This window comes from Rhinolophus hipposideros (assembly GCF_964194185.1).
Source record: "Rhinolophus hipposideros genome assembly, chromosome: 8".
In the NCBI taxonomy this organism is placed as follows: domain Eukaryota; kingdom Metazoa; phylum Chordata; class Mammalia; order Chiroptera; family Rhinolophidae; genus Rhinolophus; species Rhinolophus hipposideros.
In genome coordinates this window covers 82,050,555-82,069,611 of record NC_138054.1, presented here as the reverse complement: position 1 = coordinate 82,069,611, position 19,057 = coordinate 82,050,555, and the positions used below count along the sequence as shown (strand labels likewise).

At 50.7% G+C, this 19,057-nt stretch overlaps 1 protein-coding gene across 2 annotated transcripts in view; it reads left to right on the top strand.

The window, feature by feature from the left end:
• VWA5B1 (von Willebrand factor A domain containing 5B1) overlaps positions 1-18,647 on the top strand; it is a 63,282-nt gene extending 44,635 nt beyond the window's left edge. The window contains exons 15-22 of one of the 2 annotated variants that reach the window (XM_081057518.1): positions 2,280-2,481; positions 2,971-3,285; positions 5,307-5,444; positions 7,875-8,006; positions 10,112-10,186; positions 10,822-10,891; positions 11,430-11,547; positions 13,040-18,647. In XM_081057518.1, the coding sequence (XP_080913644.1) occupies positions 2,280-2,481; positions 2,971-3,285; positions 5,307-5,444; positions 7,875-8,006; positions 10,112-10,186; positions 10,822-10,891; positions 11,430-11,547; positions 13,040-13,543 (1,554 nt within the window). In that variant the 3' untranslated portion in view covers positions 13,544-18,647. Of the gene's footprint in view, positions 1-2,279; positions 2,482-2,970; positions 3,286-5,306; positions 5,445-7,874; positions 8,007-10,111; positions 10,187-10,821; positions 10,892-11,429; positions 11,548-13,039 lie in introns of those variants that run through there. The other variant, XM_081057519.1, reaches the window with a different exon arrangement.
• Positions 18,648-19,057: the final 410 nt, after the last annotated feature.

The window sequence follows — 19,057 nt, the reverse complement described above, 5'->3', positions numbered from 1 at the left end:
TGTCCTTTAAATGCAGCTCTACTTGGTGAGAGGTCTGGGCAGCTTGGTTTCTCTTCTCTCCTGCTTGCTTCCAGCCCCTCTTTGCTCATCTCTCCCCCATCCCCTGCTTGGCTTCTTTCCCAGTCTGATTCTCCCTGACGGGCACACACTTTTGGCAGCCTCTGGATGACGGGCTGAATCTTATACTAATCTGTTGCCATGGAAATTGTAGCAGCTTCTGTTTCTTAGTGTGGTGGTGATGGTGGGGCAAAGGTGGGGGAAATCCCAGTCTCGGATGAAGGACAGGGGTTAGAGTTCCCCTAGGACCCAGCAGCAAGGGTGGGTACCAGCTCCCACTGAGGCCATCCTAAGAGTGACAAGTCCCTTCTTCTCCCACACCCTAGTACTATCCCAGGACCTCAGGCCCAAAGGAAACAGGAAGGAGGACCCCAGCCCCTATCCCAAGTAATCCCCATTTAACGGGGAGGTACAGTCCCCTTCCCAATAAATACTTGATCAAGATGAAAAAGACCCCATGGTTAACTATTGGCCTAAAAATCTGAGAGACACTTTCTCTCCGTTACACCTAGTAAGTACCTTTACTCCCCCATCTCCTCCCCTACCAGACAATGTATGTGTTGCCAGAGGCACAAAATTCATTTTAATTAATTTAATATTCTTTAATTACAAAAATAATACTCAGTGTTTGAAATAAAAACCCTCGAACAGTTCAGTTGGGTATAAAGTAAAAAGTACCCCTTCCCAGTGCCCAGACCCACTTGGTTTTGAGAAATACAAGAAGTATTACACACACATACTCATATGCAACACAAGTATACATTTTAAATAGTCACATATACAAACTTCTCTCCAGTTTACTTTTCTAATGTCTTCCTAATTCACTTTTTCATACACAGTAGAATTACTCTTTTTGGTCAACAGTTCTATCAATTCTGACAAATGTATATTTGTCATATATGTAACCATGTAGTCATGTAACTATTTCTCCAATCAAAATACCGAACAGTTGCAACTTACTTTTTTAAGATAAGTTTTATTTTGGACATCTTCCCATACGGGTATGAAAAAAAATCTGCCTCTTTCATGGCAGCGTTGTGTGGTGTTCTATCGCATGGATGTCCTACAACTTCCTTGTCAACATTTATTGAAGGACATTTAGATAGTTTCCAGATTTACACAAAATCTAGTTCACAATAGTGCACCAAATATACAGCAAGTGTATAGAGATGTTTGCATCTTTGTGTGTTTCCACAGAATTCAATTCCTGAAAGTGGGTCAGAGGAGCTTTTGCCTGTTTAAGGTTGATAGGTAGCACATTGCTACATTGTTCTCCCACCAACAGTCCATGAAACACCGTTTCCCCATTGACCACACTGGGTGTCATCAAGCGTTTAAATATTTGCCAATCTGGAAAAATGGGGGAAAACTGATAACTTATTTTAATACAGAGCAATGCTCACGAGACTGAGCAGTTTTTCATGGGTTTATTGGATACGTTTTCTGTAAACTACCTATAAATGCCCTTGACCCATTATTTTATTAAGTTTATCTCCCCCTCAGCAGTGACTTATAAGAGCACTTTCTTGAAAATGGTCTTTGTCATGCATGTTGCAAATACATTTCCCAGTGTATCTCTTGCCTTTTGGTGTTTTTTGTATCAGCACAAAAAAAGACCGATTAAACCCACAAAACAGAACAAAAAGTCCAGAAATAAAACCAAATGTGCACAAGAGCTTTGTCAGCACAGAGGTGGGGAATTGATAAACCCTAGAGACTCAAGAAATAATCCGTATTCAGTAAGTGGTGCTGGGATTTGTACTATTCAGAAAATCATGGAAAGGGCTGGTTCCTATTTCCTTATACCAAAATAGATTTCATGTAAATCAAAGATTTAAACAAAGATAAAATCACAAAAATTGTAGAGGAATTTTTTTTGAGTGGGAAAGACCTTATAAGCATGACATATGAGAAGACATAAGGAAAAAGTTAATTTTAAACACACACAAAAAGTTTTAAATTTTATGGCAAAAAAAAAAAATGAGTTTAGAATATTATCCATGGTATGTGATTTTCCATGGTTTTCCATGGTTTGGACTTGATCCATGGTTTGGGATTATTTGTGTTGATGTTTCTCGTGGGTAGTGAGAATAAGTCATTTGTCCTTGGGTACTGCAGGGGCAGTCCCCCAGGAGGAGCTGGGGTGCCTAGGAAAGAGCTGTGGCTGGCATGGAGGCAAGGGGGACCCCACCAGCCTCCTCCTCTTCCTCTTGCACTCTTAGCCCTTCCTGAACAGTGGCCCGCACTTGAGCCAGGGCCCCAAACTCCACGGCCCAGGGGCCCGCCGGCCTTCTCTGCTGCCCCAAGGCTGCCAGCCCTTCCTGCCCTACAGCCAGGAGCCCCAGGCCTGGAGCCCCATGAGAGAGCTGGATCTTGGGTCCAGCCTGAAGCCTGCCTCAGACTACCGCAGCCCTGGGGACCTGGGTAAGTGCCTGCAAATTCTGGGCCCTGACTGGGTGGGCACTGGGAGGATTCCTTTGCTGTGGCCTAACTTCAAATGACAGGCCTAGAGGGCAGATGCCTATGTCTGTGCCCTTTGGGGGTGGGTGCAGGCTGCTGTGCCCCTTTCCTCCGTCAGGACCTCACCAACCTCAGCACTGTACTGCTTCTCAATCAACCTGGCCTTGGCTGCCTGTCCTCCCAGATGTACCCCGGCAGCGGCATTCGCCCTCCCATCTTACCTAACCAGCTCAGGTGCTGGTTTCCTGGGAGGTGGGTCTGTCTCACTCTCAGGGACAAGCCCAGGCCACCCCAGCTGTCCCAGGGAAGAAGTTGTGTGTTCCCTGGGGGTGGGGGTAGGGGTGCTCTTGCTTAGCGGTGTCTGCGCCCTGGGAAGGGACGATGTCCCCTATGGGTTGGGTTGGTCCTCTGTCCCTAGCTGAGAGCACAGACCTCTTGTCCTTCCGTCCTCAGAGCCGTCCCATCACCCCTCGGCCTTCGAGAGCCAAACGTCTTCGGACTGGGAGACCCTGGCCGAGCCCGAGGACCAGGCCAGCCGTGGCAGGCCCGCCACCCCAGACCCCCTGCTGGGCAAGGCCGTGGTCAAGGGTCTGCGCGACAGCCAACGTCTGCAGTGGGAGGTGACCTTTGAGCTGGGGCCCCCCGGCCCAGAGCGCAGCGGCGGGCGCGACGCCGACCTGTGGAGCGAGACCTTCCACCACCTGGCGGCCCGCGCCATTATCCGCGACTTCGAGCAGCTGGCGGAGCGCGAGGGGGAAATCGAGCAAGGTAGGGTGCGGAGGGAGGGCGGCTCTGTGCCCTCCTCGGGGGCCCGCCCCGCCTCAAGCCCCGCCCAAGGCCCATCCCACTACCCCCGCGCCTCCGATAAGCCCTCCTCCTCCCGCTCCAGCCCCTTCCTTCTCCCCACAGCCCTGCCACCGCCCAATGCTCCGCCTCCCCAATGCATCGCTGTCTCAGGTGCCGCCCCTCACCCCCAGGACACCCCTGCTCCAACACACACACACACACACACACACACACACACACGCGCGGCCCAGGGTTCCATTCCTTCTGGATCCGCCCCCATCCCCCTGCCTCTAGGCGCCCCTCTCCCCCCAGCGCTGGTCTTCTCCACCCCACCCACCCGCCTCCTTCCCCTCTGCTACAGATCCCCCACTTCCAAGGGCTTCTTCCTACAGCGTCCTCGGAGAGAACAATGGGGACAGCCCTGCTTCTCTGGGACCACACCTACCTTCCCACAGAACCCCCTAGAAGGAGTCGGCCCACTCACTCACTCACTCATCAGTGCCACTTACTGAATGGGGACCAGCAGGGGGCTAAGCGTGGGGCTGAACAAGCAGCGACCACCACATCCTTGCCCCCACTTAGGAGTTCTCCACACTGACTAGCAGGGAAGCTGACATTAAGCAAATAAGTATACACACAATAAATTGAATGCCTTTGTCCCAGGTGCTATTAAGAAGAAATACAGGGATCCAAGAGATTGTGGAACAGGGATGGTGGGGGAGCTAATTTAGTTCAGGAATTGGGGCAAACTTTCCGAAGAAAGTGACTCCCGGGAACCTGACGGACTACACTTGAAGAATACATAGATACAGATATAGAGAATATTTATATTACTTGTTATAGTGCATTCTTCATTTATATAACATTATGTGGTTTATAGTTTATGTTATTTGGTTTTTTATTGTCAATACTTCAGAAATAACAGAAGTAAAACCAAAGAATCACTGAGGTAGTAATTAGTAAAAGCTTATTGTGCACACACCAAAAAGACAGTTTGCAAACGGAGCGTTCAAACCAAAACATTGAATGAAGCTCAGGGGTATATTATTATAAAGCAGCTTCTATAATGAGAAAGCAGTGACAGTTAACTCTTCACGGTGATTGGTTATAATACGGGAATTTTCAGTGGTTACCTTATATTAACCTTGGGAAACTTCAAAGTTTGCTTATGATTTCCACAGGCATAAGCAAGAAATGACCCAGGTCAAGTTAGTCTTGCAAAATAAGCTAAATTCAGCTTTGTTTATATGACTAAACTGGTTTTGTCTGCTCAGGGAATTTTCAAGGCTGGCTTCTGTTTATTTTTTAACATTGTATAATATGTTATGTTTTCTTCCCATGAGCACTTCACCTTACAGTTTACAAAACATTTGTCCATCCTTCTTGTTCTGGGCTCCTCACTGAGAGCAAGCCACAGACACTGCTCACCTGTTCAGTGGAAAGAGCCTGGGCTTTGGGGTCAGACCATCCTGAGTCCTGATCTTAGATCCATTATGAATTCGCACAGGGTGTGTGACCCTGTGCTCGTCACTCACCTTCTCTGGTTTTCAGTCTTCCCTGCAATATTGTCCCCCTGGGCCATACCAGTGGTCCCCCCTCAGCCAGGAGGTCTATGAAGTCCTGCAGGGAGATTCTCATCAGACAGCTACAAAATGAAAATAGAAAATATAGACAACACAGAGGATTTTGGGGTTTTTTGTTGTTGCTGTTGTTTTTGTTTTTAGTAACAATAAACTTATTTAAGGAAAGTAACTGTCTTTTTTACTCTTAGATGTGTTACCTCTTTTACATTAAAGTGTTATTGTTATGAAATGATAATAGAGGTTAATAATTTGGGTTTTTTTTAATGTCCTTAATTGGCACGTTGGCAACCCCTTGATTTTAAGGCTTTATTGAATCCCAAAGACAGGGACCACTGGTCTAGCCTTCCTTTTAGCTTCCCGAGCTTCCAAGTCAGGCAGAACTTGGAGTCTGCTCAGCGACCTCAAGTTCTCCCTCCACAGGGTCCAGCCGCCGCTACCAGATAAATGCCGTGCACACCAGCAAAGCCTGCAACGTCATCAGCAAGTACACGGCCTACGTGCCCGTGGATATAAGCAAGAGCTGGTACCTGCCCACCGTGGTGGCATACCCCAACTCCGGTAAGGCTAAGCAGCCCCCATGGGAGCACAGACCTGCAGGGAGGGGTGCAAGGAAGGCCAAGAAGCAAAAAGGCCCGCAGTGGCTGGTTTGGCAGCTATGTGCTGGGAGACACACGTACCCTGTCCCGCTTTCTGCAAAGGGCTGTGAAACCATCCCACTTCCTTATTCCCACCAAATGAATATGACTTTACTGAATTTTTCCCATTAGGACAATGATAGGTGCTCACTGTAGAAAATTCCAAAATATAGAAAGACATCAAATGAATAAAAGCCACTGGAAGTGACAGTATCCAGGAATGAGTACTAATTACCTCCTTGGTACCACCATCCTTCCAGACTTCTCTCTATGGCTATCTACGTGTAGAGAAATTAAACACACACACATACACACACACACATAAATTTGCATGAATTGGACCATACCAGTACATGCTACATCTTACAAAATATGGGTGTGGAAAATATCTTTCCAAGAAGGTGACTCTATATCATCATTTTAATAGCTGCAGCGTCTTTCACTGAGGGAAATTTCATCATTGTAACAGCCAATGAGACAGAGTTCCAAGGCACTTAAATATATATATACATATATATATATATGTTACATATATATTATACATATTATATATTATATAATATATATTATGTATTATATATTATAATTATATATATAATTATTTAATCCTCAGAACAGCTCTGCAAAGTAGATACTATTTCCCCCATTTTACAGTTGGGGAAACAGAGGCAGAGGGGGGTACATAACTTGCCCAAGGTCACATAGCAGTAAGGGGCAGAGGTAGGCTTTGAGCCCCAGGAACTTGGCTCCAGAGTCTGTGCTCTCCCCTGATCCTCTCCACTGTTTCTTAAGGTTTATCAGAACTATTTAACCAGCTGCCTATTATTAGACCTTCCATTTGTTCTTCTTTGAATTATCCTAAATGTTGCTGCAAAGAACATCTTTGCGCACCTATCTGATTATCTGTTCAGATTAATTAACTCTCAGAAATAAGATTGCCTATAAAATTGTCCATTTAAAGTTGTGATATAGGTTACCAATCTGGCCCTGTCCCAAAAGTTATTCTGATGTCCACCCTGGCCAACACTTTCTAAACCCTATTAGTCTGACAGGTGAGGACAGAATCTCTCTTTGGGGAATTTGTTTAGTTTTTTTGTGAGATACATTTCATGTGTATGAACTATATAGGTATACTTTTTATTTCCTGAATTACATTTTCTTGTCTTTTGTACTTCATTTCTGCTCTCCTCTCCTCTCCCCTCCCCTCCCCTCCTTTCCTCTCTTCTCACTTCTTCTCCCCTCCCCTTCTTTCTCTCTCTTTCTCTCTCTCCTCTCTCTCTTTCAGACCTCCAGAAAGAATTGTTTGGAAGCAAAATTTGCCTTTCCTCATTTCTCCTATTCGCTGCACTTTTTTGTTTATCTGTGATACCAAAATTATCAACGACCCATTGCTTCCCTCCCTTTCTCCCTCAGTTGCTCTCATTTCAGATGGGCCAGCAGCCCAGGCTGTTGCTCCACTGGCCATTCTCACTCACTGGGCGATGTCACCCTGAATGACATGCTCATTCAGGATGGCTTTCCCTCCCACCCACCTCTGACCGTCCTCCTAGTGTTTGTAGCCACAGCCTGGGAGGTTTGGGGAACTGGCATCTCTCTTAACCCAAGTCCCACAGTCCCCTAAGATCTGGACCAGCACTTCCCAAAGTGTGTTCCAGGAAACTAGAACCCTAGTTCCCTCTCTTGCTACTGGCCAGTCAGCACAAAAGTAGGAAATACCAGATCCGGAAGTAACCTTTAGGAACCACTGAACTAAATAAAGCTCAACAGCTTTCTTTACTGCAGAACTTCTCAGAGCCTTTAGGATGTTAATACACATCAAGAGACAGCTTCTTCACATTTTATTTCCCATTCCCTGAGAGTGCAATTCCCCCAAGCACTTTAAGGTGCTGTAGCTTCACCTCTTTTCCATCCACCACCATTGGTGATGCCCTGGGACTCCAGGGACTCCTGTGGGAGGGGGAAGTGGGACCTGGGTCTCTGAGACAGCAAACTGGGAAAGAAGAAAAGTGGGGTATTCCTGAGAAAGCCAGCCTTTTAACTAACTAGAAAATATTGCGAAGTTCTGAACATTATCTCAGCAGAGTGTTTACCTGGCAAGGTAGGTATTATCCCCATTTTTCAGATACAGAAACTGAGGTTCAGAGTGGTTAGCACCCCATCCAGCTACTAAAAGCTAGGTCTGAGGTTCAAACCCAGGTCATCCTGGCTCCAAAGCTCCTGGTCTTACCTTGGACAACGGAAGTCTTTGACTAACTGACAGACTGAAGTCAGAATCACTCCTGCCAGCTTTGGGGAAGAGACAGAGGACTGGCACAATTGCACCCACCTGACCTCTTCTCCTGTCCTCATGAAGGTGCTGCGTTGCGGATGGTCAGCTCTCGGGTCCTGACTCGGCAGTGGAAGGGCGCCTCTGCTGGCTTCGGACAGTCCCAGACCACGTTCGGGGAAGACTCGGCAGCAGGAGACAGCAAATTTCAGAATCTAAGTAAGAGCCACCTCAGGCATGTTCTGAAGCCTGGGGCCTGAGTCACAGGACCCTCGTGTCCCAGACCCTGGAGACGTCTCTCTGAGTCTGCGCTCTGGGCCCTTGCAAGGCCAGGGCAAGACGAGGCCTCCCAGGCTCTCTGAGGCCTGAGAAGGGCAGAGGGGCGGGGCACGGCCCAAGCATGCCGCCATGAACACAGCTTTGCTGCGAGCCTCCTGGAACCTGACAGCTGCACGCTGCATGCCATCGTGTCTGCGTGCCCATGCTATCCCTTCACCTCTCCCCTTTGAAGGTCTGCCAACCCCGGTGGCTGTTCCCTGCCTCCAACCTCTGAGTGCTCCCAGGCGCCAAATGCCAGGAAACCTAATAAATAGGGGGAAAGTGAAGAGCAAAGAGGCAGGTCCATCTGTTTAGGTCCCACCATCTGCTTTGCTCAGGATTCCCCACAGCTTCCTTTCTGCCTTCACCTGGTTTCATTGTGCCTGCGGAGTGGGTCCTTGAAGATCCATAATTTGACCTTTTTGTAACTGTGCACTAATTCATGGGATGGCTTTAACCCTCTGTGTCCTGGAAGTCTGCATGTGTTTCAGTCCCCAAAAAGGCAGCCTAACTGCTGCACTAGTCCTAACCTCTTCCTTCATGCCCTCATGTGTACCATGAGGATCTCCTGCCTTCTTCTGTGCATGGGGAGGCAGGACATCAGAGGTCCCACTTGGCCACTAGCCTGGACACCCAAATCATAACAGTTTCTTGCAGACATTGATGGGTTAAGAAAGGAACCGTGTGTGAGGGGGTGGAGGAGCTCTTTAGAATTAAATTGTTCTGCCAACTCATTGGTTCCTTCAGAGCCTCCAAAGCCGGGCTGAGCTTCCAGTCTAGAGGAAATTTCTTCTCTCCCCTTTTCTTTCTCCGTAACTCAGCTTTCAGTGTCGATGGCTTCCACCGAAAGTCACAGATCTCTTCTTTTCAGGTGTCCTCTGATTTAGACCCAAGTGTCTATAATTGCTAAACTTTTATTCTATCCCAATCCCTTTCCCTCCCCAAAGGGGACAATGGCTAACACGTACTGAGAGTTTTCTGGGTGCTGGGCACTGTCCCAATTATCCATGACTCCTCACAATCATCTGAGATGGTTTCTTTTCCCCATTAAGAGATGAGGAAACTGAGGCTCAGAGAGGTTAAGTGACTTACTCAAGATCACACAGCTGATACAAGGTAGAGCCAAGACTTGTACCCAGGCAGTATCTGGCTCCAGAGCCCATGAGCTTCACCACCATGCTATTTGCCTCCTGGTTGCCTCAGGCATTCAGTCACTAGTTCACTCCCATGCTGCCCCACCGAGCACCCAACGATAAACAGAGCTTCTTGGCCTTCACAGAGCTACTAAAGTTCTCATGGGGGACCAGGGGCTTTGATGAACATATTTATTCCCTAGTTTGGCTTATTCCCTTATAGTCTATTGCCTATCACTCTCCAACCCTTGAAATAATAATCATAAGAATCACCATCCCGATTACACATTTTGAACAAACTATGTGCAATTATTACCCCCATTTTACAGATGGGGAAATTGAGGCTCAGGGCCCTCTGACAAGTCAGTGCTATGTTCTGGTTCCTCCTGGAGAGCTGGCATGAGCCCCTCCTCAGTGAGGCACAGACCCGGTGAGCACATGCCCGCCACTCCCCTCATCCCCACCCTCAACTCCTGACCTCCTCCTGTCTGTGATGCGTCTGTAGCTCAGGGCTTTTTTGAGCACTTACCACGAGCCAGGTACTCAGCACTATCTGTGTATTATCTCATTTAATCCTTACAACAACACTGAGAGAGAAATACTATTATTTGCAATCAAAACTTAGGAAGGAAATAACTTTCCCAGGGTCACACAGCTAGTCAATGGGGGCATTGGGATTGGAACCCAGGCATGTCTGACTTAGGGTGGTGCAATTGTGGTATCTTTGGAAGATGAAGGCCCATCCAAGGTCAGGGGATGGAACCCCTGATCTTGCTCTCCCAGCCCACCCTCAGGTCTTATGAATTCAGACCATCACGCTCCTTCGGGGACAGAAAGGAGAGGTCAGGTCTCACTGGTTTTCCTCTGTCATAGATGTGGAGGAAAGCCCCACTGCGCTCTCCACTGAGACCGTGTCCCCAGGTTACAAGATGTACGCTGCTTCTGAAGGTAAGTGGACGGCCGGCTGGCTCTCTCCTTAGTAAAGGTAGTGATAGTAATGGATCCTTGGGCCAGGAGAGTGTCTTGGCCCAACAAATGAGCAGTGGCTCATTTATCCCTCAAAACGGCCCCTTGCAAGATAAATAAGAATAGTCCTGATTTAAAGACAAGGAAACTGAGATTCAGAGAGGTGCAGTGACTTGCCCAAGGTCACACAGAAAGTCAGTGACAGAGCCAGGCCTGGAACAGGACTCCCAATTCCCAGCCGAGGGACCATGCTACCACCTTACTCTGCCTGGAATCCTCCTGCAATGTGCCAGGGAAGGAAACTCAATGTCCCCACTCAGCGATGAGGGGGTTTGATGTGAAGCTGTCACTGTCCCCACAAGTAACCTTCCAGAAGATGCCAGGGGCCACCAGCCAAGGGAACTTGCAGGCCTGTTTCTTACATGTGGACCCACATATTTCACTCCTCCCCGTTCCAACTGGGTCAGAAACAGCCCTGCAGCCTAATGATTAGCTCAGACCCCTAGGGATGTAGGAAAGACCCTGCCCCTGTCTGGGCCTCTGCTTCCCCGGCTGGGCAGTGAGCCGTTGGACAGGGTCCTCTGTGAGCCCCCAGCTGTCATTCTGTGACTCTCCAGGTCCCCTGCACAGTCTGGCCACCAATACCCTTTCTTCCTTGAAGGCCTCCGAGACCCTCTTTGGAACCAGGTACGTGGGATTTCCACTGAGGGTACACTCTACCACCACCCATTTTCCCAGGGCTGTCCTGGCTTGGAAGCCCAAAGGCAGACACCCCCTGACATTTAGACAAAAATGAAAACGTGAACTCTGCCAAGAAGGCCCTCCTACCCAGGGCTATCACCGTCTCCCAGGTGTCCCACTGCTGAAACCTACCCCTGCCCCCTCTGTGGCGTCTCTCCCACATGTCTGTGGTCTCTTCACAAATGCAGCCCCCCTGGGAGGGCACTCTGACCACTGGGCTGAACAACAATATGCTATCAAAGGAGTGTCATAAAAAGGGCACCAGCCTGGGTTTGCCCAGGTTGCTACTCACTGACTGAGGGACTCGGGGGAAATGCACTGCCTCGTGCCTCAGTTTCCCCAGGTGTCAAATGGGAGGTTGGAAGAGGCCACCTGTCAGCTCCCTTCTGGCCTGACTTTCGGAACCTGCTGAGTGGGCACTGGGGATGACCGGGGACACCCCCCGGGTGGCTATGGCCACTCTTGCCTGCCTCCACCCACACAGGCTGAGTCTCAGAAAGTCCAGGCTCCTGACACGAGCGGCCAGGGGCTTCCTGAGCAAGCCGCTGACCAAGGCTCCAGAGTCGACACCGGGGAGCCAGAGCTTCGACTACGTCCCACTGGTGAGTGCCCCGGACCCATCACGGCACAGAGGGGCCTTCCTGTGAGTCCCAACCCCACCCCAGCTCCCCGCAAAGGGTGAAAGACCTAGACCGCCCCACCAAGTAGTGGGCAGGGCAGAGGGGTTCGCACGAGTCCTTTGCCCGGTGTCTAGGAGTGTTGCCAGAAACCAGCACCAGCAGCATGAAAATTCTTTGCCATCTGCCATCTTCACTTTAAAAATTCATGGGAATTTTGCATTCTACTCCGACATCAATGGGTGTCTGTTTTTCAATCCATAAAAATAAGCCTTGAAATGACGCACAGGTGAGTAAAATGGACAGGCTCCGTGTTTACCAAGTGGCTCTGCAGACGCCCCGGCACCCTGTGGCAGCGTGAGAAGCCCAGGTCTGGAGTGGGCGTCTCTGGATTGGGGAGCGAGGGAGGATGACCCTGCACAGCCAGGGCCCAGTAGGGCTTGGAGATCAGAGGGTGCGGAAGGAGGACACGGTTTAAGCTTCACTGCGCAGCTCCAGGCCCTGCACACCCAAGTATGCAGCACCTTTCCAAATAGCCTGGGCAACACAGCGCTGTGCATGCAGTCACTCAACAGGGATTTGTTGAGCCGTGTGCAGCGCTAGACCCTGGGAGACAACCTTGAACTAGATGGACATAGTCCCTGAGCTCCTGGCACTGTCTCTAGTGGGGATACAGAGGGAACAAGGCTATTATGATCCATGGGTGCTGATAGGAGAAGTTTGGTGGGAGAGACCAGAGGCAGGACACATACTCCAGGTTTGCAGTCAGGGAGGAATGAAGCATGGCTTCCTGAAGAAGGTAATGGTTAAGCCAAGACCTGACGGATGAGGAGTTGTGGCCAGCAGCCCAGAGAGGAGAGAGAGAGCTGGGTGGCTGCAGACTAGGGTTGAGGGAGAAGAGTCAAGAATGAACCAGTACTTTGGAAATCCTAGTTTGGACTTACTCTAAGAAACGTGCAGCCGCTGAACTGATGGCCTCCAAAGAGTGACATGATCTATGCCTTACAAAGACCCCTCAGGATGCAGGAAAGGTGGAGGGGGTGGGGCCAGGGGAGGAAAGCTGAGGCAGGGACACCACAAGGAGGCAGACGGTGGGTTGCAGAGATGTTTAGAAAGCAGACCTATTGGGACTTGGAAAGTGATTGGCGTGGAGGACAGAAGAGGTAGGGAATTGCCCAGAGCCTGCTGGATGGCAATGGAAGGTGCCAGTGGTCAAGCTGGGGCTGCCTGTCCAGAACAAGAGGCAGATTTGAAGTGAAGATGTTGCTTTGGGCTTGGGGAGTGGTCAGTTTCAAATGCCTGTAGGGTAAAGAATGGTGCTGCTCAGTTGGCTTGGGTACACCCCAGATCCCCCAGGTGGGCAAAGCGGGTCGGAGGGAATGAATGGGTGGGCTGTGTGGACCTAGACTTTTGCATGGTCTGGGGCTCCACGGGCTAAAAAGTTTGAGGCCCACTGAGGGGCTCCCCCCACACACAGGTATCTCTGCAGCTGGCTTCCGGAGCCTTCCTGCTCAACCAAGCCTTCTGTGAGGCCATCCACATCCCCATGGACAAGCTCAAGTGGACCTCGCCCTTCTCCTGCCACCGAGTGTCCCTCACTACCCGCCAGCCTGCGTCTAAGACCCCCTGTCCCAAGCTGTGCACCAGCCCCTCACCTGAGCACGCCCCCTGTGACACCTCCCCCCAGCCTGTGGCAGAGAGCAGGCCCAGCTGGGAGCTCAGGGCTGTGACAGAACACACAGGCAAGCTGTGGGCCACAGTGGTGGCACTGGCATGGCTGGAGCACAGCTCAGCCTCCTACTTCATCGAGTGGGAGCTTGTGGCTGCCAAGGCCAACTGGTGGCTGGAGCAGCAGGAAGTGCCCGAGGGCCGCACACGGGGCACACTCAAAGCTGCTGCCCTCCAGCTGTTCATTCTCCTGCGACACTGGGATGAGAAGCTGGAGTTCAATATGCTCTGCTATGACCCAAATTACGTGTAGTAGGGGAGGAGGAGGCTGGGGTAGGGGAGAAAAAGGAGGGGGCCATTTGGGGCTGGTGCGGAGAACCGTGGAAGCTGTAGTCAATATACGGGTTGCTAAAAAGAGCTCTGGACTGGCAATCAGAAGGCCTGAATTCAATCCCAATATTGCTACTACCTAGCTGTGCAACTTTAGGCCAGCTCATGCCCCTGTCTGGGCCTCAGTTTCCCCACCTGTAAAACCAGTGGGTGAAGTGAAGGAGTTGGACTAGATCTCTAGAAGGTTCCAAGCTTCCTTTCTGCCCAGACATACAGGCAGCTGTGGGGTTTACTGCCACTCGGGGGTGGGAAGAGAATACAACTTAAACGTGAGTTCTCCCTGGAGGAAGACCAAATATAAGGGTGGATGGGTGAACCCAAAGACCGCAAGTAACGGGAGACCACCTCTGCCTGCTGCATTGTGGGACCGGTACTTGTCTTCATGGTGACAGTCCAGGACCCCTAAATCTGACTTACAAACCAACTGTAGAACCATCCTTCCCAATACTTTACAAAAGAGTTACCCAGCAGCCTTTTCTTTGGGCTCGAAAGCCCTTTGTCTATTTTAATATTGGTTTGCAAATTATTTGTGACTTCCTGTCTAAGAAGCAGAGGTGGGCAACACGAGGGGAGAAACCCTGTCAGCTGAGGTGTTAGAATTAAGCTGCAGTCTGTGCAAACAACAGTCCCAAAAGAATAGATGTGGTCACAGAAGTCAGTGAAAAAACCAGACAACACCTTAAATAATTTACACACTTTAGGAACGGCGTAACGCAGACTCTATCCACTTGTGCTGAGGGGCTAGAGAGACACCCTGTGCCAGCTGCATTCTCGGCCAGTGGGGGCCCTGTCTAGGCATGCCACACTGTGGTGGACAGAGGCCTTCTTTGCAACAGAGAACCATGCTTGGCTGCAGTGCATGGGGGGCAGCAGTTTCAACCAGGAGACGTGACTTATTCAGTGAAATGAAAGATTCTTGAAGCTTCAAAGCAGAGAGGCCCTGGGGACTTCCCTCTCTCAGGCCCACCATGTGATGCCACATTGTGACGTCTCTGTTGCAGCCTTAGATTCCATTCTGGCTGCTGCCTAATCATCTCTGCCTCTCATACTCTTCTGAAGACGAGACTGGACCTCACCAAGGAAGCCCACCAGTTTGGGACCCCAGCCTGAATCCACACACGCCGTACAGCCCACCTCTCCAAAGCCCTAACCCCTCCTCATAAAGTGGTCCCATTGGGCCCCACAGCTCTGGGGCCAAGCCCCCACAGACTTCCCCCCTCCGAGAGATCTGGGAGGACCCATGCATCAAAGTGACTTGTGGAGGACTTGTGGGCTCTGGCACAAGTCCCAGCCTCATGAAGACTCAAGAAATGCCCAGTCTTCCGCAGGAGCTGAGGGAGAGAGGAGATCGAGCAGAACACCCCCTGGGTATGGAGACCAGGCAGCCCCAACAGCATGTGCTCCCCTGTCCACCACACAGCCCACCCCTCCGTGCAGGGCCCTGCCCTGCCCTCCTGCTGTGCTGCAGACTCTCCCAGGGGGGGCTCTCTGCACCCTCTGAGGCTCTCACAAACACCTGAAGATTCATCTCCAAGGCAGGGCAAGGGGCTGGAGACCTAATATAAAATCCTATCAGCTGCTCCGCTGACTCTTCTGTTCTCACCCACTGGGTAGGAACCCAGCCAGTCAATCACCAACACCATGGCCGCCCGACCCCAGGTAGGACAGGATGCCAGTAGGAGGTGTTGGCTCCCCACGAGGGATAACAGCTTTAGGCTCTCTTGTTCAAAGCCTTGAGCAGGTATGAGGACAGCCTTGTCATTTCCCTGTACACCTCCTCCCCCCAAAATAACACGTCTGCTGCTCTGCATCCAGCAGCCCCAGCTTCAGGGTAAGGAGGGAAGGGCATGGCATCCCCTTCTTGGCCTACCATTCATGGAAATAGTGTCAGGCTGAGAGTTGGAACATCTGACCCTAGTTTGGGCAAGTGGCATGCCTTCTCTCTGTGCCCGGGAGCTGGAGGCTTCTCCCTGCTCTGACTTTCCCAGATTCTCCGCCTCTGAACTATCTTCCTTTTAGTGACCATGGATTTGCTCTAATTGTCTGAGTGACCTTGACCAACTCACATATGCTCTCTGAGCCTCTTTCCTCCTCTAACACAACCACGTTGAACTGAGCTGGCCAGCCTCCTGATTGACCCGACTCTGGGTCTCCAGACCGAGAGTGACAGGTTGGTCAAGGTGGCCCAGCACCTGCCCACTGTGGAACAAGACACCTGAAAGGAGTAACCGAGGAACCCAGGAAGGCTTGTCTCCAGGGAACATACTCAGACCCTGCCCCAGTAGCAGCTGCCGGAGCGTTGGACAACATTGACGCACAAGCAGATGGCTGACCTCTGCCCTGCCTGGCTCCCCTGCCCAGACCCAAAGGTGCAGAGGTGCAAATAACCCAAGGGCTTTGGGGGACATCTGGACAAGAGACAATTTTTAAAGAACTTCAGTGCTATTGCAATGGCACACGGTATCAGGAATCTGCCCCCAGGATTGCCAAGCAGAGGACTTATGGGACTAGCTTTAAGGAAAAGATAAGAACCTTAGGTACTTAGTACATACATTGAAGAGAAAGTGATTCTAAAGCTTCTCAAGTAGGTGAAACATCGCCCCTACCAACGGGATTAATTTGGATTCATCTGGATTCTTCGTTAAACTAGCCCTTGCTTTCTAGGTCATGCAAAGGGAATTTTGTGCCCAGCCTGGCTGAAGAATTAGTGGCACTGTCCAAGGAATCGGGCCTTTAGTGGGAAGAACAGTGATCCTAGAGCTGGGGGAATTTAAGTGTGGGTCTAACCACCACCACCACCACCACTGTGCTGTGTGACTTTTGGCAAGTTGCTTGCTTTCTCTGGGCCCATTTCATCTTTTGTAGAATGATGAGGCTACACTAGATCAACATTTCCAAAACTATTCCTTAGTTAGTATGTGAATTAGTAATTCATGAGAAACTATCCTGTGGGCAAATACATTGGGGAAACTCTAGGAAAACACATTTCTTTAGGTCAGGATGACCTGGTCCCAAGAATACGTGAATGTGTATTGTCAGTCTCCAATGAGGTCATTCAGAAGGTCTTCCCTCCCCAGGTTATTCAGTCTGGAAAATGCTGGTCCAGATCTTCCTTAGGGTTCTTCGGGTACTGACCTTCAAAAAGCTTTTAGTGAGAGCCAACTATATGCCAGGCATACTGGGGTAGCACAGTGAACACTTCAGGTCCTTTTGGGAGCTCAGTGAGAAGCGTGGAAAGAATGTCTGCTCCACGAACCACCTCCCCACTCTCTGGAGTTCCAGGTGCATGTGTCTTGATTGGCCATATCCCCAACCTGTGGTCCTGCCACCCGGGGGTGTGGCCTCAGACCAGCACTGCCCAGGCACCATTCGCACTAATGACCAGCCCTCCTGAGCTCTCTGACACTCAGTGACGGTGTGAGGAAAGCTGACCACAGAAGCACCTGGTACTGTGCAGCCAGAGTGGAGGCAGTGTGGGACTCTGGCAGGAGCTCCTGCTGGGGGCCCCCTTGTCCAGGTGGAGCAGGGGAGTCCCTACAAGTAAGCACCCCATGGCTCCGGCCTCCTGCCACATGCACAGGCAGGGTCCTCCAAGGACCTAAGGAGACCATCTCCAGATCCCAGGCAAAGTGCGCCCACACTTAGGCAGACTTACACTGGACTTGTAAGTCAGCATGTCCGTCTCCAGCTGGTACTTGTGCTTTCCCAAACTGTCCCCTGCCTGTGGACAAAACAAATGTCATTACTGTCCCCCACTGCTATGACTAATGAATGGAGTTCCAAGACTAGCTGCGGGTGGGCTTTCACCTGCTCCTCAGGCATTTGAGAAAGCAAGGGTTCCTCATCCTCCTTTCCAGCTGGTTCACCTGGAACAGCTGTCGCAAAAGGCTTCTGGAAATTTCTTCTGAATCCTGACTTGTCCCCTGGAGGTCCCCACTCTTATTTGAAGGCTTTTTTTTTCTCCCTCTCTCGGCTACTGTCCCCCTTCTCTCCTCCTCGACAGGGACTCCCAAAGAGAGGAAGTGGGGAAAGGGGTCTCCCTGGAGCTGTGTGCAGCCCACCCTTAGCAGCTGGCCACCCCTCCCCCTACCTGGCTGGAACCTGTGGGACACTCCGGCACCTGCCATTGTGGGGTCCAAAGGCTGCCTCTCACTATTGCACATTGAAACACTTCCAAGTGGTCCCCAGAGACGACTGCCTTCCACATCCTTAGTGGCCTGGAAAGGGAAAGAGAAAGGCATTGATACCCCAAGAATGGGCTATGTGTTCACTGCCACGGCATTTGGGAGATCTTTTTTGCCTCACCAATCTAGCAGGGACGAGAGAAATCAACATAAAAAGAATGGGTGCGTTCCTGAGCTGTAGCACGCTCCTCAGTGCCAGTATAAAAATAACCAGGGCAGGGTGGTGCGCAGCGCCTTGCAGCTGGATAATCTGATGGGTACAGGTCTGTCCTGAGGTCAGGAGCTGGGGAACATCCCTGGCTCCCTGACCCCTGTGCTCGCCTGGTCCCCAGCCTGGTGACCTTGGCCTCTCAACAGCACTGTCTCCTAGGTTACCTGACCAGGTGGGATTTCTCCTGTTCATGCTGCAAACCTCCTTGGCTCAGAGCCAGCTGTCTTGAGCTTACAGCCGCTTCCCAAGGCAAAGCGCCTGTCTCGATGTGGCCAGCTGTGGTGACACACGGTGTAGCTTCACTCTTTGCCCAGATGGCTTTGGCTCAAATGGCATGGCTGGTGCTTGTCCCCCTCAGAGCCTCAAGTGCCTATAATGTGTTGTCCCCGCCCCTTGCCTGCTCCCCCCTAATGTCCCCACAATACCTGTGACACTTGTTATTGGATATACATCATCACCTTTTTGCCCGGTAGACGTTATAGAAGTCCTGGACGTCCACTGTCTAATGTCCGCCCATAATTAGCAAATCACACTCTGGGGCTGTAGGAGTGTGTCTGTTCTCCAAGGAATGGCTTGTCTGTAAATGGTGGCTATTGTCCTCTGATAGGCTTCTAGCTCAAACACCGTTGAACCTGATGTGACAAAATTATACTGTGTCTGCTCTTTTGTTCTGCAACTCGACACTTGACTTTCAAACTCGTGGTTCAGCGATCTGTTTGCCTCGGTGTGGTCACATCTGGCTTGGGTTCCCCCAGGGTGACCAACTGTGCCAGTTTGCCTGGGACTGAGGGGGGGGAGGTCCCAGGATGTGGGACTTTCCGTTTTAAAATTGGGGCAATCCTGGGAAATTGGGACAAGCTGGTCACAGTTGTTCCCCCCCAGAAGCAGAGCCTGAGATAAGGACTCAGTGCAAATAGTGTGTGTGAGCCCAGGAAGTGCCACAGTGACAGCAATGACACCAGGAAAGGGAATGTTACGAAGCAGGTTCCTGCCACGGGTGTGGACCTTCGTCCCACCAGGGAACTCTGGGAAGCAGTGTAGA